Source organism: Aedes albopictus, chromosome 2 (assembly GCF_035046485.1).
Source record: "Aedes albopictus strain Foshan chromosome 2, AalbF5, whole genome shotgun sequence".
In the NCBI taxonomy this organism is placed as follows: domain Eukaryota; kingdom Metazoa; phylum Arthropoda; class Insecta; order Diptera; family Culicidae; genus Aedes; species Aedes albopictus.
The window spans coordinates 473,453,705-473,479,212 of NC_085137.1; the positions used below are offsets into that span (position 1 = coordinate 473,453,705).

A 25,508-nucleotide genomic window follows, 5' to 3' on the forward strand; every position below is an offset into this window, starting at 1 on the left:
TTAACATGTAAAGGAATAACAATAGCAACAAAATCATGCTATTTCGTCTAGCAATGCCAACGCTATAACTTTTTTCATAAGCATCAGATCACTTCACGGCCTTCGACAAAGTTTTTCAGGACACCCTAGGCTATGTTTTCACTTCATCGGTTACATGGTTTTAGAAAAATTCATTCAAATGCAAAAAAAGTGTGTTTTCCCATGTAAAACCCCATACAAACTTTAAACGCGATGCGCAAAACGTAGACATAACCGATCGTGCCCAAATTTTGCACACTTCTTTGCGACCTGAAATTAGATCAAAAAAGCTTTGATCTGATGGGATACCATTGAATTTTTCATTTTTCCATATAAACGATGACCCACTCTAGTATTACATATGCTTTCTTAACCCGGGAGCGGTCGCGTCGTGTACTGAGTACACGCACCATGAAAAATGCACGCTTGTGATACACAGCGTGAACGTGGTGCCGTTGCAGGTAGTCCAAGACGCGACTGCTCGAGGATTAACAATCGAGTAACATCACTGCTAACTTTTTACTAATATCCTCCTTTTTTTTCATTTCAGCTCCAAGGCAACCCCGGAAGCCTGCTGATTCTGAACGGCCAACAACAACCCTTCGTATGCCATCCGTCCCAGCAACAGCAGCAGCAACAACAACAGCACCTACTTCAGCAACAACAAAAATCACTCTTAGATGTCAGCGCCAAAAATGGCCCTCCCAGTGGTAGTAGCAGCAGCAGTGGCGCCAGCAGTAACGGAAGCGCCAACAGCAGTATCAAAATGGAAAATTCACCGTCCGACGGGTCGCAGCACAGCGGCGGCCTAATCCCGAAGCAAGAGATCATGGAGTCGTCCGGATCGCCTAGTCAGAACCATCAGCGTTCGACGAAGCAGTTCGAAAGCATGTTCGGTGGGTACTCGGTACGGCACAGCTCACCGGGTGGAAATGGACATCATGACAATCTGCCGTTTTTCAACGAGACGCTGGATTTATCCCAGGAGGATATCCAGAAGACGTTGAGCGCCAATATGCCGTTGGGGCATCACGGGCATGGGACGGGAGTGGTTGGTGGGGGCGGAAGTCAGTCGCGAGCTCAGACGGATGATGCCATGAATGGGGAGATCAATCCGATGGATTTCATTGAGAATTGCGGCGAGAGTCACGATCCGGTGGATGACGACGTGTTTGTCAACTTGGACGCGTTCGATATGCTGGTGGAGTTTCCGGAGTTGGAACTGGATGCGAAAAGTGCGTTTTTGAATGGGAGCGAAACGGGAACAGAAACAGGTGGGGACATCGATGACGGGGCGAGTGACTTGAGTCACTTCAAGCTGTCGGCGGATAGTGGGATTGTTGTGGGGGATGAGTTGACGGGTAGTCATCACTCGAACGAGTCTACAATTACGGACTTCAGTCCGGAGTGGGCTTATCCAGAGGGTGGCGTTAAGGTGCTAGTAACGGGGCCGTGGAGTTCGGCTTCGTCCTATACAGTATTATTCGATTCGTTTCCGGTGCCAACGACGCTGGTGCAGAACGGAGTGTTGAGGTGCTACTGTCCAGGTAAGACTAGATTTAGGTAGTTCTGGTGAAATACAGCGATGTTGATGAGTTTCGATGCATTGCAGCACACGAGGTTGGAGTTGTAACGCTGCAGGTTGCCTGCGATGGCTATGTGATATCGAATGGAGTCAACTTTGAGTACAAATCCCCGCCCAAATTCGAAACGAAGTGTGAAGGTAACGGCAACGACATGTTGTACAAGTTCAACTTGTTGACAAGGTTGGAATCGATCGACGAGAAGCTGCAAATCAAGATCGAGCCGGGCGAGTTGGTAAGTGTTTTTACTTGGGTCAGTTGAATGTGACCGTTAACGATGGAGTTTGCTTTTTACAGCCTGAAGAGTCAGTCCTGTTCAAACAAACGAACTTCGAAGACCGATTGGTGACTTATTGTCAATCGTTGACGGCCAAGATGTGGCGATCGGTAACTCCCGGATCGTGGCTTGGAAAACATCGTGGTATGACGCTGCTTCATCTGGCATCGGCCTTGGGTTACGCCAAACTGGTTCGCACGATGCTAACCTGGAAGACAGAGAATTCGAACGTGATTCTCGAAGCAGAAATTGACGCCCTTAGTCAAGATCAGGAAGGATTTACGCCCTTGGTAAGACTCCGTTTTATGATTTATGGACATGAAAGTAATGCAGGCCTTCCTTCCAGATGTGGGCCTGCTCGCGAGGTCACACCGAAACGGCGCTAGTCCTGTACAAGTGGAATCAGAATGCACTGAACGTCAAGAACTGTGTCCTCGAAAGTCCGCTTGAAGTAGCTAAGAATAGAGGATTCACTGCTTTAGCTGCAGAACTTGAGAAGCATGAGCTACAGCGAAAACAAATCAAACTATCTCTTGCACCGACCAGTGCTTCGTTGTCAACTTTGACCTCCATTCCTTCGTCCTATTCAACTTCTTCCACATCTATTTTATCTACTTTGGCTTCCAGTGCTACGTCTGATTCTTCGTCTGTTCCTTCTTCTTCCGCTTCTTTAACGAATCCTTCCACAACTCTAGCTAACAGTAATAGTAGAAGAAGTAGTGACAATGGTCGCCGAGCTAGTTGTAGATCTTCAACCGCCGAATCGGCCCTTGATAATAGCAATAGTAACGATATCGAGAATAACAATCATCCGGATGTCAGCCCGGAGCACAACTTTATCAACGATCTGTTCAACTACAATGATGCCCTGAATAGTAGCAACAGTGACAGTTGCAGCAACGACAACTTCGCTCTCTCGTCCTCGTACAACCCATCCCTATCTCCGGCGGCACTGTCGCCGTACAACGACTTGAAGGGATCCGGGCAAGCTGGTTTACAGTCGACGACAAGCGGAGCTCTGCACTACGCGCTGGAGAATAACAACTCCAACCCAATGTTGTCAAATGCTCTGTCGCCGAACTCCGATAGCAACCGAAGTCACGATGGGGTATTCCTTCGGCCAGGAGCAGTATTTTCTAGGTAAGTTTTAGAAGTTTCTTCATATATGAAATAGTGCCACTACATTATGAACTGTCTTGCAGTGGTCAAAGTCCACCGGGAGCTCGCCTGTCCAAACGATCGTCTGTCGACAGCGGAATCAACATGGAAACGCGTTCCATGAGCAAGTCTGGAAAATCTCTGCGAGATAATCAACGCATGAACAGGTACGATCATTCAATACCGTAAACATCAATCATGTTTTGTTCCAACAATACCATTTGATTAAATATGGAATCCCGGAGGAATCCGCGGAAGAATTCCTTAAGGAAACCCTGAAGGAGTTAATAGAAGAATTTCTTTAGAAATCCTTGGAGAGGTTCATGATGGAATCCTTGGAGGAACTCCTGACAGAATCCTCGGAGGAATTCCTGACGTAATCCTTGGTGGAATTCCTGAAGCAATCCCTGGAGGAATTCCTGAAGTAATCCCTGGAGGAATTCCTGAAGAAATCACTAGAGGAATTCCTGAAGGAATCCCTGGAGGAATTCCTGGAGGAATCCCTGGAGGAATTCCTGGAGGAATCTCTGGATGAATTCCTGGAGGAACCCCTGGCGAAATTCCTGGAGGAATCCCTGACGAAATTCCTGGAGGAATAAAGACAATTCACACCGTCTTCAGCCAGAGGCTGCACAGACTGAACACATTACTTACACTAGACAACGGACACGACACAGAACACCCAGTGGCCCAGTGATGAATTTTTCGTTTGACGAAAAGTTTCCACCGACTGGAGCGGGAATCGAACCCACACTCCGAGGCTTACGAAACGCCTAGACGACTGCCGCCGCTAACCGCACGGCCACGAAGCCCACAAAATCCCTGACGAAATTCCTGGAGGAATCCCTGACGAAATTCCTGGAGGAATCCCTGGAAGAATTCCTGAAGGAATCCCTGGAGGAATTCCTGAAGGAATCCCTGGAGGAATTCCTGAAGGAATCCCTGGAGGAATTCCTGAAGGAATCCCTGGAGGAATTCCTGAAGGAATCCCTGGAGGAGTTCCTGAAGGAATCCCTGGAGGAGTTCCTGAAGGAATCCCTGGAGGAATTCCTGAAGGAATCCCTGGAGGAATTCCTGAAGGAATCCCTGGAGGAATTCCTGAAGGAATCCCTGGAGGAATTCCTGAAGGAATCCCTGGAGGAATTCCTGAAGGAATCCCTGGAGGAATCCCTGATGGAATCCCTGGAGGAATCCCTGTAGAAATTCCTGGAGGAATCCCTGGAGGAATTCCTGGAGAAATTCCTGGAGGAATCCCTGGAGGAATTCCTGGAGGAATCCCTGGCGAAATTCCTGGAGGAATCCCTGGCGAAATTCCTGGAGGAATCCCTGGCGAAATTCCTGGAGGAATCCCTGGCGAAATTCCTGGAGGAATCCCTGGCGAAATTCCTGGAGGAATCCCTGGCGAAATTCCTGGAGGAATCCCTGGCGAAATTCCTGGAGGAATCTCTGGAGGAATTCCTGGAGGAATCCCTGGAGGAATTCCTGGAGGAATCCCTAGAGGAATTCCTGGAGGAATCCCTGGAGGAATTCCTGGAGGAATCCCTGGAGGAATTCCTGGAGGAATCCCTGGAGGAATTCCTGAAAGAATCCCTGGAGGAATTCCTGGAGGAATTCCTGGAGGAATCCCTGGAGGAATTCCTGGAGGAATTCCTGGAGGAATTCCTGGAGGAATTCCTGGAGGAATCCCTGGAGGAATCCCTGGAGGAATTCCTGGAGGAATCCCTGGAGGAATCCCTGGAGGAATTCCTGGAGGAATTCCTGGAGGAATCCCTGGAGGAATTCCTGGAGGAATCCCTGGAGGAATTCCTGGAGGAATCCCTGGAGGAATTCCTGGAGGAATCCCTGGAGGAATTCCTGGAGGAATCCCTGGAGGAATCCCTGGAGGAATTCCTGGAGGAATCCCTGGAGGAATTCCTGGAGGAATCCCTGGAGGAATTCCTTGAGGAATCCCTGGAGGAATTCCTGGAGGAATCCCTGGAGGAATTCCTGGAGGAATCCCTGGAGGAATTCCTGGAGGAATCCCTGGAGGAATTCCTGGAGGAATCCCTGGAGGAATTCCTGGAGGAATTCCTGAAGGAATCCCTGGAGGAATTTCTGAAGGAATCCCTGGAGGAATTCCTGAAGGAATCCCTGGAGGAATTCCTGAAGGAATCCCTGGAGGAATTCCTGGAGGAATCCCTGGAGGAATCCCTGGAGGAATCCCTGGAGGAATTCCTGGAGGAATCCCTGGAGGAATTCCTGGAGGAATCCCTGGAGGAATTCCTGGAGGAATTCCTGGAGGAATCCCTGGAGGAATTCCTGGAGGAATTCCTGGAGGAATCCCTGGAGGAATCCCTGGAGGAATCCCTGGAGGAATCCCTGGAGGAATCCCTGGAGGAATCCCTGGAGGAATCCCTGGAGGAATCCCTGGAGGAATCCCTGGAGGAATCCCTGGAGGAATCCCTGGAGGAATCCCTGGAGGAATCCCTGGAGGAATTTCTGGAGGAATCCCTGGAGGAATTCCTGGAGGAATCCCTGGAGGAATTCCTGGAGGAATCCCTGGAGGAATTCCTGGAGGAATCCCTGGAGGAATTCCTGGAGGAATCCCTGGAGGAATTCCTGGAGGAATCCCTGGAGGAATTCCTGGAGGAATCCCTGGAGGAATTCCTGGAGGAATCCCTGGAGGAATTCCTGGAGAAATCCCTGGAGGAATTCCTGGAGGAATCCTTGGAGGAATTCCTGGAGGAATTCCTGGAGGAATTCCTGGAGGAATCCCTGGAGGAATTCCTGGAGGAATCCCTGGAGGAATTCCTGGAGGAATCCCTGGAGGAATTCCTGAAGGAATCCCTGGAGGAATTCCTGGAGGAATTCCTGGAGGAATCCCTGGAGGAATTCCTGGAGGAATCCCTGGAGGAATTCCTTGAGGAATCCCTGGAGGAATTCCTGGAGGAATCCCTGGAGGAATTCCTGGAGGAATCCCTGGAGGAATTCCTGGAGGAATCCCTGGAGGAATTCCTGGAGGAATCCCTGGAGGAATTCCTGGAGGAATCCCTGGAGGAATTCCTGGAGGAATCCCTGGAGGAATTCCTGGAGGAATCCCTGGAGGAATTCCTGGAGGAATCCCTGGAGGAATTCCTGGAGGAATCCCTGGAGGAATTCCTGGAGGAATCCCTGGAGGAATTCCTGGAGGAATCCCTGGAGGAATTCCTGGAGGAATCCCTGGAGGAATTCCTGGAGGAATCCCTGGAGGAATTCCTGGAGGAATCCCTGGAGGAATTCCTGGAGGAATCCCTGGAGGAATTCCTGGAGGAATCCCTGGAGGAATTCCTGGAGGAATCCCTGGAGGAATTCCTGGAGGAATCCCTGGAGGAATTCCTGGAGGAATCCCTGGAGGAATTCCTGGAGGAATCCCTGGAGGAATTCCTGGAGGAATCCCTGGAGGAATTCCTGGAGGAATCCCTGGAGGAATTCCTGGAGGAATCCCTGGAGGAATTCCTGGAGGAATCCCTGGAGGAATTCCTGGAGGAATCCCTGGAGGAATTCCTGGAGGAATTCCTGGAGGAATCCCTGGAGGAATTCCTGGAGGAATCTTTGGACGAATTCCTGGAGGAATCCCTGGAGGAATCCCTGGTGGAATTCCTGGAGGAATCCCTGGTGGAATTCCTGGAGGAATCCCTGGAGGAATTCCTGGAGGAATCCCTGGAGGAATTCCTGGAGGAATCCCTGGAGGAATTCCTGGAGGAATCCCTGGAGGAATTCCTGGAGGAATCCCTGGAGGAATTCCTGGAGGAATCCCTGGAGGAATTCCTGGAGGAATCCCTGGAGGAATTCCTGGAGGAATCCCTGGAGGAATTCCTGGAGGAATCCCTGGAGGAATTCCTGGAGGAATCCCTGGAGGAATTCCTGGAGGAATCCCTGGAGGAATTCCTGGAGGAATCCCTGGAGGAATTCCTGGAGGAATCCCTGGAGGAATCCCTGGAGGAATTCCTGGAGGAATCCTAGGAGTAATTCCTGGAGGAATCCCTGGAGGAATCCCTGGAGGAATTCCTGGAGGAATCCCTGGAGGAATTCCTGGAGGAATCCCTGGAGGAATTCCTGGAGGAATCCCTGGAGGAATTCCTGGAGGAATCCCTGGAGGAATTCCTGGAGGAATCCCTGGAGGAATTCCTGGAGGAATCCCTGGAGGGATTGTACGACATTTCCCCGAAAACCAGTTCCCCGAATGAAGTTTCCCCGAAAGTTTTTCCCCCGAATGTACCATTTCCCCGAAAAATGTTTCCCCGAATGTACTGTTTCCCCGAATGTACCGTTTCCCCGAATGTACCGTTTCCCCGGAAAGATTATTGCATATGCTATTTAACATTGACCCAATGCACAACTAAGGGCATCCGGTCTTTAGGACGAAGTACGCCGGTCTTTAGGACGAAGTTCGTCAGACCGAAGTACGTTGCGAAGCTGAAGTTCATAGGGTAGAATGGGTCAGTAGGCCGTCTTCTTAATTTTCTTCATAAACGATGTTTATATTTGTTTTCGAAGGTCTAGAAGATGTATGAGTCCCTCGAGTGTTTTACATTCCTCGAATCTAGGGAATTCTATGGATACTGGGATATACTTCCATGATTTTACAATATTCTTTTATTCTTTTCCCTTTTCTCACATAGATGATTTCTTGATGTTGATGTTAAACTGTTACTGAAGAACTGATAATCAACCCAAGTAATATGTTGATAGGCAATTAGTCTTGTAGAGGTTTTGAAAACCGCCATAAATCTTTCTATCTATTATTTTGGTTTTATTATGGTTCTAAGAACTTCTTCTAGTGTATTTGACTAAACAATGCTACTTGGGAAGTGATCACTCTGCCAACATTCCATCAGAAAATTTCGCCTCTTTTTATAACACGCAGTTGTTTTTAGTTGTAATATTGCATAGCTTATTGACGGTAGTAATTTATCTAACCACTGACTGTCCCATGACAGATTACCCTTCTTTGAGAAATCGGCTATTCTTTTGAGTATTAGGTTATACATATATGATCAAACTAGGTTTTTTCTTGGCTTTCAACTCAATCGTAATGATGCTCGTACGGCGTAATGATACTTCCGGCCTAATGATTGCAGCGAAACGTACTTCGGCATGACATACTTCTGCCTAAAGATCCAGCAGCGTCTTTTTGGCTAGATTGATAACCTTTCATTTAATAAAATTTTCCTTCTTTCAAACATAGGCTGTTCTTTCAAGATGAACTGCTCAATCAATCATCAGTAATTTGACTGCTGCTATATTTATACATGTTTATTTTTTTTTTGTGGCCGACTGTTCTAGTAGGTATCTATAGGCGGTCTAGTAGAAATCTTCATCAAAGATTCTCCCTTCTTTCATCATATACTGTTCTTTCAAAATATTGCCGGCGGTCTTACTACTAGTATGTTCTATAGGAATGTTCCAAATGCTACTTCGGTCATGATTAATCCATTGATTTACAAAAAAACTGAAGAGTGCTTAGCTTCAAATCTGTTTGTCAAACAAATTGAATTACATTGACTTTTGTTTTAAAGCCTGTTAATACACATTAAAATTGTGCTCATAGACTTCCTTCGCTAGCAAGAATACTTTAAGACTTAAAGTTGAAGTCATCTGGATCATGTGTTTTACAATGATAATGAACTTTAGCAGATTACTACCACAATCACGATGACTCGTTTTATAGGTATTATGCGTTTAAAGGGCGTTTTCATCGATTGGAAATTCTAAAATAAATAGAAAGAACAGCCTATGAATGAAAGAAGGGAAAATTATGATGAGCGTGTTCTTAATTGAGTGCCATGTCATTTTCAATCAGTACAACAGAAAAGAACGACCCATATTTAAAAAAAAAGCAAACCTCATTGAAGCATCATAAAGAACATTATATCTCGAAGAATTCATGGTAAGAGGGAATGCACAATATCAATGAGATGTGAAAATTTCCATGATCTTGAAATCTTTCTAAAGACCACACATCGGCACACTTTGTGCTCAGGCTAACTTTCCGCTACTTCGTTTCAATGACTAGTTCAGACAATAGAAGTAATCAAGAAAATTATTAGAAACCAGTACTAAAAATAGTATTATAAATATTTCGGGGAAATGGTACATTCGGGGAAACGATACATTCGGGGAAACGGTTCGTTCGGGGAATCGTTTTTCGGGGAAATAACTTTCGGGGAAACTTCATTCGGGGAACTGGTTTTCGGGGAAATGTCGTACAATCCCCTGGAGGAATTCCTGGAGGAATCCCTGGAGGAATCCCTGGAGGAATTCCTGGAGGAATCCTAGGAGTAATTCCTGGAGGAATCCCTGGAGGAATTCCTGGAGGAATCCCTGGAGGAATTCCTGGAGGAATCCCTGGAGGAATTCCTGGAGGAATCCCTGGAGGAATTCCTGGAGGAATCCCTGGAGGAATTCCTGGAGGAATCCCTGGAGGAATTCCTGGAGGAATCCCTGGAGGAATTCCTGAAGGAATCCCTGGAGGAATTCCTGAAGGAATCCCTGGAGGAATTCCTGAAGGAATCCCTGGAGGAATTCCTGAAGGAATCCCTGGAGGAATTCCTGAAGGAATCCCTGGAGGAATTCCTGAAGGAATCCCTGGAGGAATTCCTGGAGGAATCCCTGGAGGAATTCCTGGAGGAATCCCTGGAGGAATCCCTGGAGGAATTTTTTAAGGAATCCCTGGAGGAATTCCTGAAGGAATCCCTGGAGGAATTCCTGAAGGAACCCCTGGAGAAATTCCTGAAGGAATCCATGGGGGAATTCCTGAAGGAATCCCTGGAGAAATTCCTGAAGGAATCCCTGGAGAAATTCCTGGAGAAATTCCTGAAGGAATCCCTGGTGGAATTCCTGGAGGAATCCCTGGAGGAATCCCTGGAGGATTTTTTTAAGGAATCCCTGGAGGAATTCCTGAAGGAATCCCTGGAGGAATTCCTGAAGGAATCTCTGGAGAAATTCCTGAAGGAATCCATGGGGGAATTCCTGAAGGAATCCCTGGAGAAATTCCTGAAGGAATCCCTGGAGAAATTCCTGGAAAAATTCCTGAAGGAATCCCTGGTGGAATTCCTGGAGGAATCCCTGGTGGTATTCCTGGAGGAATCCTTGGTGGAATTCCTGGAGGAATCCCTGGAGGAATTCCTGAAGGAATTCCTGAAGGAATCCTTGGAGGAATTTCTGAAGGAATCCCTGGAGGAATTCCTGAAGGAATCCCTGGTCCTGGTCCAAGCTTACTGAAGAATTACCGTAATCCCCATTTGCCTCGGAAATTTTGAGTTTTAAATACTCCCTATATCCCACCTGATCCTATACATCTACTTACAGAACCGATCGTAGCATGTCGCTTCCGCTGGCTTCCGGCTCATCGGGTGGCTTCTCATCGTCCTTCGGGGGATCGTCCAACAACAATGGCACCAGCAGCAACACCAAATCATCCAACGCCGGTAACGGTGGAGCTTCCAACAATTCCGACTCGGACAACTTCTCGCTCTCGTTAAACGACCGAACAACGGAGTCACCCTCGCAAGCTTCCAGCAACTTGAGCAACAGTTCGCTACTGTCGCCGCTGCGCAAAATGGACTTTGCCTTGTGTAAGTACTTCCACTCCCTCAAACCAGATAATCTATTTCCATTTATCAGATTTTCAAAACGCTTAACCAAAATATTGCGCATTTGAGCACCACTTTACAAACAAGTAGCCCAAACAGAATACAGTTACTCAACTCTTTTTCAACACTTGAACATTTTCGTAGAATGCTTCTCGCGTTTTATTTTTCCAAAACTTACAATATTTTACTCACTGCTCTCACATAATCTACTCAAACCCCCTCAAAAAACACCAAACTTTTAAATACCAAACCAAAGGTGAAGTCTCGGCGGCCGCCGGCAGTCCCATGTGCGAGGACACCGATTCGCTGCAGGAGGATGAACGACACTCATCATCGAATGCAGCAGCAGCGGTAATGACCTCGAGGGGTTCCTCGTCCTCGTCATCGTCGACATCGGCTGCGGTGGCTATGGCCGAAGCTCTGATTGGAGGATCCGCGGGATCTTTTGGAAGCGGTCAGGGCCATGGAATGCATCATCTGTTGCATCACGGAGGGCCGCACTCGTATCAACAACTTCAGCAGCAACAACAGCAACAATCGCAGCAGTTGCACCTTCAGGATGCCGGAGGAGAATTGATGGTTACCTGCGGTGGTGGGGGAACTGGCGGGGCAACAGTAGGTTAGTTTTATGAAGAGATTTGTATTTTTTCGTACATTTTGTGTTGGGTTATGTTTGTTTTGTTTAGTTTCTGATTGTTGTATCCTCCTAAATGTACTTTCGTCATTCCAAAGTCCTTGATCCTAAGATCTGTTAGTTGTCCATGTGTTTAGGTTTTGGTGTCTAGGACTTCAGTTTTTCCTTATTTTACGACGCTTTATTTACGTTCTTTACATTTCGTTGTAGTCCTATGTACATATCGATGTCCTAATGTAAATAGTTTTCACCGTGAGATTCTTTCTTCGAGGGTATAACCCTAAAAAAACAATTACCATTTAATATTTTATTAAGGACGATGCTACGTATTGTACCGATCTACATACACAACATGCAACGGAAGGCAGAACCGTTGCACCTATTGATTTCAAAATAATTTGAAAAAACCTAACGAGATGGTTTGCTACATGAAGCCCTTTGAACCATGCAAAACGATAGGGTATTGGTTCCCTTATTAAGGGTTTACATACCTTGTGGGGATAAAAAAATCGAACTTTTTTTATTGCGTATACTACAGTATACTAATTAGACAATACACATTCCAATTCCCATGAAGATTGGAGCACTAGAACTAAAGTTGCAGCCAATTTAAAGCGCGAAACTTTAAAGGCAATATCTTCTAAACCAGTTGACCGATTTGTGAACCTTTTTTAATTGTCCGTGTTTCAAATTCCGAGGTATTTGCAGCCCAGGGGATTTATCCAAGAGTTCTTTATAATATTCCTCTTACTCCCAGAAAGAGGAATCTTCGAAGGAACTCTTGAATTACTCCCAGGAGCAACTTCTGTTCAATCTTGAAAAATCTTGGAGGAATTCCAGAAGGAGCTTTAGGAAGTATCGGTAAAGGAACTCCTCAGGGAATCCTCGAAGGAGCTTCTGGAGCAATCTCAGAAAGAACTCCTTGAAATCTCACAGAAGAAAATTTTGAAGAATTACCAGGAATTCTCAGAAAAGGAATTCCTAAGGAACTTTTTGGCGAATCGAAGAAAAAACTTCTAGTGGATTCCCAGAACTAATTCTTGGAGGAGCTTCAGAAGAATCTGCTGGGGTTATTTCAGCAGGAACTCCTGGACGTCCTCCGAAGGAACCTCTGGAGAAATATTAGAAATAATTCTTGGATCAATCTGAAGGCACTCCTGGAAGAATTGCAGAAGGAGCTCCTGAATGAATCTTAGAAAGATCTCTAGAAAGAATCTGAGAAGAAACTTTCGTAGGAAAATCAGAACGAATTGCTGGAGAAATTCAGGAGGAACTTCTAAAGGAATGCCTGAAAAAATTCTTGGAGGATTGCCACTCTGCAGCAGGCAAATTCGCTGATATTTTTCACTAACTAAAGTTTACCCAGTAGTCCATGGCTGTATATTTATGTATAAAAAAAAAACAAAAAATGGGCATTTTTAAAGCGATGGGGACGTATGGTCATTCCATACGTATATGAAAACAATCTTGAAATAAAAAAAAATGCAGCTCAAAAGTAACTTGAAGAACATTTTTAATTTATTGATATGTTATGTAAAAATAGATAAAATTTTGTTAAAAAAAATATAATAAAGTTTTTTCGTTGTTATTAAACATTGTGATAATTATAAAAAAAGCAAATATTTTGACTATTTTTGCATACTAAAGTTAACAAGTTTTTTTAGAGATATATTTTTTTTTAAATCTTGACTTTGGCCAGATCCCCCCTCCCCCTCTTAGAATCTACGTAGTTTATGGACAGGCCCAGATTATTGGAATGGCTGTCTTGATTAACTTAGACTCTCAAGGATCAGTATCTGTTATATAAATATATTTCCAACTTATAGTCACCTGCCGTGAAATTATTTTTTGGGAATCTCAGGAGGTATTAGGTAGTTTCAGGGGGTTCCAAGAAGCCTCTGAGTGGTTTCAGGAGGTCTCCGTGACATTTCTGGGGTTCTCAGGAGGTTCCAAGCGAAGTTTCAGGGGGTCTCAAGAGTGTCTCAGGGGGTCTCAGTGTCATTTCATGAGGTCGCAGGGGCGTTTTAGATGTTCTCAGGGGATTACAACGGGGGATCCAGGGGTCTTGGGGGTGATTCATGGGTTTCTCGGGAGTATCTGGGGTTCTAATGGGATTCTAGAGGGATTATAAGAGCGGTCCATGGGGAGTCCCAGGAGGTCCCAAAGGGAATCCCAGGAGGGCTCAGGGGCGTTGCAGAGGTTCTCAGGAGGCTCCAGGGGGTCTCAGAGGCATTTCAGAAAGTTTCAGTGGATCTCAGGGGCGCTTCAGGAGTTCTCAGGAGATTTGAGGGAGGTCTCAAAATGCCTCATGGGCATTTTAGGGGCACAAGGGGCATCTGGATGGTCAACATTTGGTCCACGTGGTTTATGAACAGAGTTATATACTAAAGTTGTTTCGTAAAAAACGCGATTTTTGAAAAACCCGCGTAAAGTAGTCAGGTCCACATCTACCGTGACTTGACTTTTTTACCACGTTTTTTGAAATAACGCAGTTTTTACGCGTTTTTTTACGCGGATACCCTCATACACTGAAACCTCCGTTTAAGAAGGATCTATTCAGGTAAAATCCATTGAGGTACCTCCATTTATGTAACGTAAATAGATGTTGATTTCAGAGTAGTGGGAGTACTCAAAATTACAGATAAAGTTGGTTTACGGGAAAAATGCAGAATTAAGGTCCCTTAAGTCACGTTTACGGAGTGTTTAAGGGCTAAAAGTTTAAGAGTATCCGAGATATCTTTGGAGTTTAGGCCAATTTGATCTACAAGAGTAATCAGTGATCTATTGGAGCATTATAAATGAAATTAATGCTTGCATAGCCTCATGCAACTATGTGCTGTCAAGTGGTGAGTTCGTTATCAGATTCAGGATCTCCAAGAACTTCCTTACTTATAGGTCATCGGATCTACCGATGCTTCTTTAAGATTCTCCAAGAACTCTTTTGAGTATAGGTCATTGAATCTACGAGGGCTACTGGTTGTATCTAAGAGCATCAAGAATAATGTTTATACTCTCACAGCCCAGGCATCTATGTTCTATCTAGTGGTAGGTTCTATGATTGTATAGTATATCCAAGCACTCCTTGGAGTTAAGGCCATCTACAAGTGTAATCAGTGATCTATTGGAGCATTATGAATGAAATTTATGCCTACACAGCCTCATGTATCTATGCGCTATCAAGTGGTGAATTCATTGCCAGTTTTAGGAACTCTAAGAGCTTCCTTGAGTATAGGTAATCAGATCTATTAACGTTTTTAGTTGTCTCTAAAAGATTTACGACTAAAGTTCACACTCACACAACCTCAGGTAACTATGGTCTATCATGTTTTGAGTACGAAGAATCTTTAAGGGTCCCCAAGAACACCCTTGAGAACAGGGATGCCATATATACAGATTTTTGAGCACTTGTACAGAATTCCTTTCATATGAAATACAGATTTTTGGTACAGAGCGGCCATTTGTTTTGTATCGGTTACAGATTTTTCTCCCAAATTTTGTATGGGATACAGATTTTTGAAAAGAGTGATACAGATTTTTAAAAATCATCTGGCATCCCTGCTTGCGAATAGGTCATCGAATCTACGAGGACCACTAGTTGTATCTAAAAGCATGAAGAATGAGGATTATACTTCACGGTTTATGGTCAGAGTCTCTGAAGTCGCCTAAAATCCATGTGAAACTTCCTGAAATACTCTGAAACGCATTGCAATGCCTTGAAAAACTCTGAAACGCCTCTGAAACCCTCATTAATCCTTCGCGAAATTCACCTGCGAGCCTCTTAAGCCGCCTCAAACTCACCGGAAACCTCCTGAAATGCGCTGAAACGCATTGGAACGCCTTGAAACGCTTTGAAACGCCTCTGAAACCTCCATGAATCTTCCCTGAAATGCAGCTGAGAGCCTCTGAAGCCCATTAAAACCCCTGTGAAACCACCTGAAACGCCTTGAAACGCTTTGAAACGCCTCTGAAACCCCTATGAAACATACGAGAAATTCACCTGCGAGCCTCAGAAGTCCCCTAAACCCTAATGAAACCTCCTGGGACGCCCTGAAACGCTTTAAAACGCCCTGATGCGCCTTGACACCTCTTATACACCTATAAAACCTCCGTGAAATTCAACTTCTTTGCAACCTTGAAACGTTTTTAGGTATCGAACTGAATCCATTTAGGTAATGAATCCATTTAAATAAAAATTCTATTTAGACAGTCCCGACTCGTTACCTAAATGGAGGTTCGGGTGTAAGGAACTTCAGTGTACTATATTACTACAAGCCAAACAAACCGTCACCTCAGCTTGGAAACCACAAAGCTTTGTAACACACCTTTAACTTAAGAATTGATTCTTTCGGAATTCTAGGACTTTTGGCTTTGAAGAAATTAGTATGGCCCGTGACCCCAGATAGGGTACCCCGTGGGCTTACAACACCAGTATGTTGTAATAACTACAACTTGAGATCCAGAATCCTAAAAACTTTCAGTTCTTGTGAAATCAGCATGACTTGTGACACCAGCTTGGGAACCACTGAACTTTGCAACGCCACCGTAAATCTGTAAACCTGTTTCATTTTCTAGTTGCACTTTCGGTACTTGAAAAATTAGCATTGCCCGTGGCTTCTGCTTGGGAGCCACTGAGCAGTGCAACACCACTTTATTTTATGGCTTTACGGGGCATCATCAGAATTATCAATCATTGCTCTCTAACTTTGATGCTGCAAATCTCGAGTTCTACTAAATGGAATGGGCTGAAAATTTGGTCGTTTGTATGCTTACATGTTATGAACAATCGGCTAAGTTTAAAGTTAGATCAGTCCAAGGAACTAGAGATTTGCATCGTCAAATTTCAAGGGTAATGATGATGAAAGAGACGGGGGATAGCAAAATAAACACGGCATCCCATATCACCTTAATACATATAATGTACATGCTCCATTGGACGCAGAATCAAATAAAAAATATATTTCACCCTCTCCTAGAACTTTCGGATCTAGAGGAGTTCACGTGATCCGTCACTCAAGATTGGGAACTATTAAATTTTATAACACTGCTGGTGGGATTTCTCCTTGACATGGATAATTTAAGAAACTATTTCAAATTTTCATTATGCATATGTATCACATGTTAGTTGTTTCCGAATCTAGGAACTCCAATTTCGTCCAAGGAGCGTTAATTAGGAGATCCCTACTTGGGAACTAAGTGCGTAAATGGGTGGAACGTTATTTGGAAATCAATACGTAAATTGGGGGGGGGGGCGCAAATTGACTCTCAGGGCATGACGTGAGTCATGATGGAATGAAACATATTTTAGATTATTATTGTACAGGTGTTGTGTTAGTATGTGTTCTATTCGCACATTAGAACCACAACTACAAAACACTGTACCGCTGTTGATGCTGTCAGTGGTGAATAAGTTACTTTCTAAAACCTTTTATAAATTTATAAAACCAGGTAAGTACAATGCTTGCATGCTGTGGCTTTTTTATTCTGCTTAAGCTAGGCTGTAGTTAAAAGTTGGTGTTTGTTGTATCTAATTGAATGCATTCCCAGACTAAGTATAAAGGATTCTAGGGAAGTGAAACCATCTGGGCAGGGCTTTTATTTTGGGCACTTTTCTGTTATAAGTCAGTCAATTTTGAACCAATTGACACATGTTTTAACGCGGTGAGATAAATAGAAACAGACGTAACACCTTGAACGATTTTCATGGAAATCCATCGCCCAGTTGACACTACCATCACCTGGTGGAAAAGTTGCACGAATCACTGTGTTGTGCAATATCGTCAACAGAAGGCGCTAGTGTAAAATGTCAAACGCATAGAAAAGCGATGCGCGCGCCTCTGGTTGTGAAAGCTACAACTATGAAAATTTAAAATGATCGTTAAAAGCGTGGTCGATGGAAATTTTGCAAGTGTTACGTCTGTTTATCTGTGGGTATAGTATCTAGCCGTGTAGAAAATTTCAATGCAATGAACTATCTGCATCGGTTTCCGACATATTTCACCGCGAGAGGCGCTTCAATTATAAAGGGTGATACGGTCAAAATTTGGTCATACAATTTGTTTCATAACTTGAGACTGCGTATATCAAAACAGCTGATTTTTGGACCAGTAATGGTGCATTGTATGTAGCTTATGCCATGAAATTTTCATCAAAATCGGTTTAGTATTTGCGGAGATATTGTGAATCCTGAAAACTGCAATTTGACAATTTTGTACAAAGAGGATTAAAAAATAAGAACATATTTTCACACTTTTATTTATAGAGCCAGAAATACTGAACCAATTTCAATGAAAATTGTTATGTATGTAAAGTATACATATCAAAATGTTGTGTAAAAATTTCAATCAATTTGGTCCAGCCGTCACAAAGTTATATTTTTTTAGGTGGTCAAATTTTGTCAAATTTTGTCAAGTCAAGTCAAATTTTGGTCACACAATTTTTTTCATAACTTTAGACTGCGTATACCAAAACAGCTGATTTTTGGATCAGTAATGGTACATAATATGTAGCTTGTACCATAAAATTTTCATCAAAATCGGTCTAGTATTTGCGGATATATGTTCGAACCCTGAGATCTGCAATTTTAAAATTTTGTGCAAAAAGGTTTCACAAATAAGAACACATTTTTACTGTTTTATTTATAGAGCCAGAGATACTTAACCGATTTCAATGAAAATGTTTCTGTATGTGAAGTATGCATTTCAAAATGTTGTGTAAAAATTTCATTCAATTTGATCCAGCCGTTACAAAGTTTTGCTTAAGTGGCACCCAGTCAGTTTTTTCATATTCAAACTGCTACAACTTTGAAAGTATTCATACAAAATAGCTCAAAATTTGACTAAAAACATATTTTCATAATAGTATTATACTGTAAAATTTTGATAAAAATCGGAGCAGTATTGGCAGTTCTGTGATCAAAATTGTGCTTTGCTGATCTTAAATTTTCGAAAATTTACTATGGAGCGCCTTTGTACAAAATTTTAAAAAGGTGGCTCGATGGTTTTATCTATATATTAACCAATACTTAATCGATTTTGATGAAAATTTTATGGTATAAGCTACATATAATGTAGCATTACTGGTCCAAAAATCAGCTGTTTTGGTGTACGCAGTCTAAAGTTATGAAAAAAATTGTGTGACCCAATTTTGACCGTATCACCCATTATTTCAACTCCATCGGAAACTAATAGTAACTTTCTAATGTTCCACGAAATTCCAACAGATGGCGACACGATAGCATACACAAGTTTATAGTAATTGCACCACTCTAGGGAAGATTGCACTTTGCGAATTTTTGATTCCGAATAAAATTTAAACTCTAATTTTGGTACACCTTTCAGCGCATTGTTTTAAATTGGTATCATATTATAATGAAATCTCAAAGAAACGAAGAACATATACTTATTTTTGTTTGGAATTGACTGAGTTATAACGAAAAAGTGCACGAAATATCAGCCACTGCCTAACACTAAATTCTCAGTAACAGATAAAATTTGTGAAAAAAATGATGGTTCTTCTATATTAGCTCCTCAATAGTAATTGAGAGTGTGAATAAACTCAATTACCGATGGATTCTCCCACTGAGAACTCGCTAATTTTATTGTGGTTGAAGTAATGCATGTATGCTCCTCTTGTGTAATTATTTGGTGATTGTTAATGTACAGACAAACAGATTGCCGCACGAACATTTTTTTATCCAGATGCTCAGAGCTAGGAAAGATCTTCAAATTATTGGTTTTGATCAAATACTTCCGGGTCTTTTCGATTAGACTATCAGTACGGTTTTACCACAGAGAACAGACATCCAGGCTAGAACAAATTACATTCGGAAAGATGTGTAAGGATTTGAATCTTTACTTGAGTAAGGTTGCAAACCAATACACGATGACAACACTAACGCCACCAAACACTATATTGCCACAGTCAGTGGTGAATTGAAACATTTCAAGTGGTGAATTAAGTTAGTATGGGAAATTAACCGATTGCAGCGCCACGCTATTGCCACTAGTGTTGCCGATTTCAAATGGCCGTTAAATTCCTTACACAGTTTCGGAACTGGACTTGGATGTCTGTTCTCTGTGGTTTTACTTATTTAGATCATTGATCAATAAACTGAAATAGGTCTTAGACAGTGTTACAACTTTGTTCTAGACCATTAGCCTTTCCATTAGCTATTTCAGACAAAAATATGCCGTGTGTGCCTAAAAAATTGCTTGGAGTTCAATCTGTTTGTCTGTTCGCCTACAGTAAGGAAAAAAATATGGTATAATCAAACAGTTAAAATATTCGGTCTTTGTTCTTCTTCTACAGGGGAGTCCGATGTTAAGGTTCTAACGCTAGCAGAACAGATAATAGCTGCAATGCCAGAGCGAATAAAGGTATGTTTAAAGAGCAGTTTTTATATAGATAAAATATGTTATGTATTTATTTTAATATTGCTGCTTCAGAACGAATCCGAGGAAATCATGTCCCAGGGTAGCCCAATGCCGGAAACGTTAAGCGAGGATTCCTCCGGAATGGGAATCTTGACCGATTCTTTCATGGAGCCTCTACTTGATCCGCTGTCGTCGTCCCAGTTGGAAGAATTCAACTTCGAGTACAGCGATCACAATTATCGGTTCGTACTTCCAGAATTGTAAAACGAAGCTCAGAGTTAACAACATAATTTCTCCTACAGTTACCATGACGTCGGAACTCCTTGCTCCAGTCTCAGTCCGGCCTCTTCCGGTCCACTGCAGTCACCGGCCAGCTATTCCATTCCGCAGGATCAACCCGTGGGCTCACCCAGTCCACCACCAACCACGCAGGACTTCACCGAGTTCCTACAGACAACCAACTCGAATCCGTTCGAGAAGGATTTCTCCAACCTTAAACTGACAGGTGAGAACACGTTCGAACCCTCTGTTTCATCCAGCGGTTTGTTAGGCCCCACGTTGTGTCTTATTTCTTCCGGGATTATTATCAAATTGATCCTGGGAAGGGTACTGTTCAAACTGTTTGTTCTATTATCTACTCAAGCAAATGTCTCTAAGCTTATTAGACTCTATCGTTCGAACTATCATTAAACTGAAATAAAAAGAGTTTTTTTTACCATGACTATTACAACATTTTCGGAACTAATTGGATTTAAAAGCATTGCTTGGGTAAAATACATCAAGAATTTTTGTTATAAAGTCTCAGTTATAATGTCCCAATGTTCATAGAGCCTTAAAGTTATCCTTAAGGTCGCAGAATTGTTGATAGATGGCATTAATTGCCTTTACTCACATATGTTGAATAAAATAGCTAAACTGTTCAACAATTATTAATTCTACAGATCGCGAACAACGCGAACTGTACGAAGCGGCCAAGTGCATCCAGAAGGCGTACCGCTCGTACAAGGGTCGCAAAAGTCGCATGGAAGAGCAGGACAAGGAACGCTCGGCAGCGGTTGTCATCCAGAACTACTACCGCCGGTACAAACAGTACGCCTACTACCGGCAAATGACCCAGGCAGCGGTCATCATCCAAAACGGGTACCGATCGTACTGTGAGAACAAACGGTTCAAGAAATCTCAATCCGGCAACCTGTCCGGTCAGTTGGGTGGCATCGGTGGCGCAGCGGAAAGTGCCGAAGAAGCAGCATCTTCATCCCAGTGCATACAGAGCTATTACAAAAGTTACAAGAACGAACAGCAGCAACAACAACAGAAGTCACCCCAACAACAGCAGCAGAACAATCAGGGTTCGCCCAAGGAACCGAGCCCGTCCGGTCCACTGAAGTGAGTGCTATTGCTCTGAATGTGGAAGATTTGAAATTATATGGAATTTCTTACTATTACAGACGAACTTATTCGCAACGAACTCAGAATCAAGCGGCCAGGAAAATTCAGCAATTCATGAGACAATCTAAAAACAAGTGAGTACATATTAATGAAGTCACCACATGGCCAACGTGCAACAGTTAAAAGTTAGCGTTTGCGCGTGGGAAGCAGTTTTGAATTCCATGCAAGTTGAGTAGGATGAAATATTTCCGACTTGCTCGGAAGATAGCTTGCGTTCAATGTTTGACACACTTTTTCTGAACCGAATAGATGGAGATAACAAATGAAGTACTAGATTGGATTCATTATCTGACTAGCAGCTTTTTTGCCTTTTTCGTACACTTACACACTAAGTTTTGTTTACCGAACTCAGCAATATTTTTGACGAGATTATAACAGCTGAGCGCTCGGTGATCATTTCGGTAATTGAAACGATTACTGAGCACTCAGTAATCACGGCACTTCAACGAACTGTCAAAAATTACCGAAGCGTTTGCTATAGTATGACGACAACTCAGCATTTTTTTGAAAACCGTTCGGTAAAACCATACGCACTTTTTGGGTCGATAGCTGAACAGCCCAGTACTTTTTTGACGAGGTTCGGTTGTTTTTTATTGGGATTTATTAACGAGCTCCAACAATCATAGATTATAGTGTTGTTCCATAATGCTGAAATCATTTTTTTATTAACTGCACAATAAAATATAATGTATAATAAAAGCTTGTAAGTTCAGTGGATTCTGTTCTGATCCATCGAGCCTCCTGAATCTTCGGGAATCTGACGCCGGCCAATACTGCATTTGTTTCGTCTTCTACAAGTAAAAAGAACATGAAAATGGAAGTACTTACAGTTTATTATGTACGCCTACATCTCACTGGTAGTGCGCTGCCAGTATGCTCGAAAATGCAGTCCATTTTCACACCCGTAATACTTTCGTTTGATTTATCACTATCACAGCGCGGAAATAAAAAATATGTCGTTTGTCCTAACTGCGTTTGACAGCTCTGCTCAGGATAACAGTTTGTTCGGTAATCGAATGACGACAGTTCAGTAAAAAAATCAAGATTGCTGATTGATCAGTAACAATTTTTACCGAACTTGTTCACTGCAGGAGAGAACTCAGGTGTGCTGAACATATCAGCAACAAATGTTGCCGTACACAGCATATATTTTTTAACAACTGCCGTCGTCAGCAATGTTTGTTGCAGTATTCAGTAGAGGTTCAGGAAAAATACCGAGTGCTCAGCAATTTCGTAGTTTTGACGAATGAATCCGCTAAAAAAAAGTACCGAACATCGAGTGTGGGATTAAGTGTGTAGTATACCGTCGTGCGGGGCTTCTTTATACACTTTTTCATGGTTTTTCAACTTTATGACATTATAACTTCCAGACTAGTGAATGAATTTCCGCAATTTTTATACACAATAATTGTGAGTATGTATGTAGGAGGTATGCAAAATTTGAGCTAAATCCATCAATAAACAAAAAAGTTGTTCATACACCAATCGGACACATCTTATATAGAACCGGATGGGGGCTACTTTGGACATTTTTATCTATAACAAAACTGCATTTCAAATTCCAGGGTTATTTGGAAAACTACTTTGTACCAATACTGTAGTATACTGTATCATACATAATTTCAATAAAAATATGCGTTTTAAGATGGTTCTGTGCTACCTTTGGTATTATGAGCAGCATGATATTGCTATATAGATAGCCTGAAAAAAGGGACCATCAATCCTTTATTTGGGCGAAACGGTCATTTATAGGGGGCTATTTTATAACTCGAGTCGATTAAATCGGGTCGCCTGCTATCACTGTCGAGTCGAACAGAAAAGCTATCACAGAAACCTACTAGCTCGACAGTCGACAGCAGAAGAGTGGTCGATTCGCGATTTTGACAGTTTACTGAGAGGAATTTTGTTTACACAAGCTTTACACGAGCGGCCGCGTCGTTGAATGTTGGTGTCTGCGCCAAACATGTCCAGCTGGGTGATGCGTGTCTGGTAGTGGTCATGTGGAACCGGCCAACCCCATCTGGTCCTGTTGTGGGCGTCGGATTTACCCCCGCGGGAACCTGGATCGTGGACATTTCAGCCAGGGCACCAAAACTAGGCCATCTATCTCCATGATTTTTTTTATGTTCATTATTTTGGTCACCGTAAAACGTCAAATGGCTTCCCTGGCCAACCACTGGTCAATCCGTGGCCACCGGGAAGTGCTCTGCAGGAGCCTATTTCGAGGACGTTTTGGCCATTGCACCAACACTAGACATGTGACGGCTCTATCTTTATGATTTTTCATATCCATCGTTTTAGTAACCATGAAAGGGTCCAATGGCCTTCCTTACCAACCCGTGACCACTGCAATAAGCCCTGGAGGAACCTGTTCCGAGTCCGTTTGGACCATGGTGCCAAAACTAGGCATGCGACGGCTCTATCTTCATGATTTTTTAAATCCATCATCTTGGTTACCCTAAAAAGGTCCAATGTCCTCCCTGGCCAATCGAAATGCGTCCTGAAGGTGCCTCCTTCGTGAACGCCAAAACTAGGCATGCGACGGTCTATCTTCTTGATTCTTCATATCCACTACATATAATAAGCTGAACTTTTGTGGCATCCATCATCCATAAACAAGGACCAATGGGCCAGGCCACTGTGGCTATCCCGTGGTCATCGGAATGTGACCTGGAGAAATCTTTTTCGAGGACAGGCCAGGCATGCGACGGCTCTATCTACATGGATTTTCATATTCATCACCTTGGTAATTGTGAAAAGGTCAAATGGCCTCCCTGGTCAACCGGTGGCCACTAGAATGTGCCCTGGAGAAGCCTCCGGAAATTCCTCCAGTAACTTCTCCGGAAATTCCTCCAAGAATTCCTCCGAGAATTCCTCCAGGAATTCCTTCGGAAATTCCTTCGGAATTTCCACTAGGATTTGCTTCAGAAATTCATCTAGAAATTCCTCCAAAAATTCCTCATGAAATTCCTCCAGCAATTCCTCCGGAAATTCCTCCAGAATTTCCTCAAGGATTTCCTTCAGAAATTTATCTAGAGATTCCTCCAGAAATTCCTCTAGGAATTTCTTTAGAAATTCCTCTACGAACTTCTCCAGAAATTCCTCTAGGAATTTCTCCAGAAAATCCTCAAGGAATTTTTCCGGACATTTCTCTAGTAATTTCTCCAGAAATACCTCTAGTAATATCTCTAGAAATTCCTCCGGGAATAACTCCAGTAATTCCTATAGGAATTTGTCCAGAAATTTCTTTAGGTATTTCTCCAATAATTCCTTTAGGAATTCATGCATAAATTCCTTTAGGAATGACTCCAAAATTTCCTCTCGGAATGCCTCTACAAATTCCTCCGGAAATTCCTCCAGGAATTCCTCCCGGATTTTCCTCTAAGAATCCCTCCGGAAATTTCGCTAGGAATTCCTCCGGAAATTTCGCTAGGAATTCCTCCGGAAATTCCTTTCGCATTTTGTCCACAAATTCCTCTAGGAATTGCTCCAGAATTCCTAAAAGAATTCCTGCACAAATTCCTATAGGGATTCCTCCAGAAATTCCTCTAAGAATTCCTGCATCATTCCACAGAGAATTCCTCCGAAAATTGCTCTGGAGGAATTCCTAGAGGAATTCCTGGAGGAATTCCTAGATTAGCTCCTGGAGGAATTCTTAGAGGAATTTCTTGAGGAATTCCTAGAGAATTTCCTAGATGATTTCCCGGAGAAATTCCTAGAGAAATTTCCAGAGGGATTCCTAGCGGAAGTTCCGGAGGAATTCTTTGAGAAATTATGTAGCAATTCCTAGAAGAATTTCTTCAGGAATCCCTAGAGGAATTTGTGGACCAATTCCTTGAGGAAATCTTCTAGGAATTCCTCTAGTAATTCCTCCAAGAATTCCTCTAGTAATTCTTTCAGGAATTCCTCTAGGATCTCCCCCAGGAATTCCTCTAGGAATTTCTCCAGTAATTCCTCTAGGAATTCCTCTACGAATTTCTCCAGGAATTTCTGTAGGAATTTCTCCAGAAACACCTGTAGGAATTTCTCCAGAAATTTCTCTTGGAATTACTCCAGAAAATCCATTGGGTATTGCTCCAGAAATTCCTGTATAAATTCCTCTACGAATTCCTCCAGAAATTCCTCTAGGAGTTATTCTACAAATTTCCTCCAGGAATTCCTCTAGGAATTCCTCCAGAAATTCCTCTAGGAATTCCTCCAGGAAATCCTCTTCTAGGTATTCCTCCAGGAGTTCCTCTAGGTATTCCTCCAGGAATTCCTCCAGGAATTCCTCCAGAAATTCCTCTAGGAATTCCTCCGGAAATTCCACGAGGAATTCCTCCAGGAATTCCTCTGGGAATTCCTTCAGGAATTCCTCTAGGAATTCATCCAGGAATTTCTGTAGGAATTCCTCCAGGAATTCCT

General features: G+C 43.1%; 1 protein-coding gene across 25 annotated transcripts in view; it reads left to right on the forward strand.

Moving 5' to 3' along the window:
* LOC109414816 (calmodulin-binding transcription activator 1) overlaps positions 1-25,508 on the forward strand; it is a 634,609-nt gene that overhangs the window by 592,779 nt on the left and 16,322 nt on the right. For 23 of the 25 annotated variants that reach the window (XM_062854066.1, XM_062854068.1, XM_062854075.1 and 20 more), the window contains 12 exons: positions 569-1,565; positions 1,631-1,836; positions 1,899-2,168; positions 2,225-3,018; positions 3,081-3,203; positions 10,366-10,631; positions 10,906-11,268; positions 19,591-19,658; positions 19,728-19,897; positions 19,958-20,160; positions 20,597-21,041; positions 21,104-21,178. In XM_062854066.1, the coding sequence (XP_062710050.1) occupies positions 569-1,565; positions 1,631-1,836; positions 1,899-2,168; positions 2,225-3,018; positions 3,081-3,203; positions 10,366-10,631; positions 10,906-11,268; positions 19,591-19,658; positions 19,728-19,897; positions 19,958-20,160; positions 20,597-21,041; positions 21,104-21,178 (3,980 nt within the window). The remainder of the gene's footprint in view (positions 1-568; positions 1,566-1,630; positions 1,837-1,898; positions 2,169-2,224; positions 3,019-3,080; positions 3,204-10,365; positions 10,632-10,905; positions 11,269-19,590; positions 19,659-19,727; positions 19,898-19,957; positions 20,161-20,596; positions 21,042-21,103; positions 21,179-25,508) is intronic. The other 2 variants (XM_062854078.1, XM_029870782.2) reach the window with 1 other exon arrangement.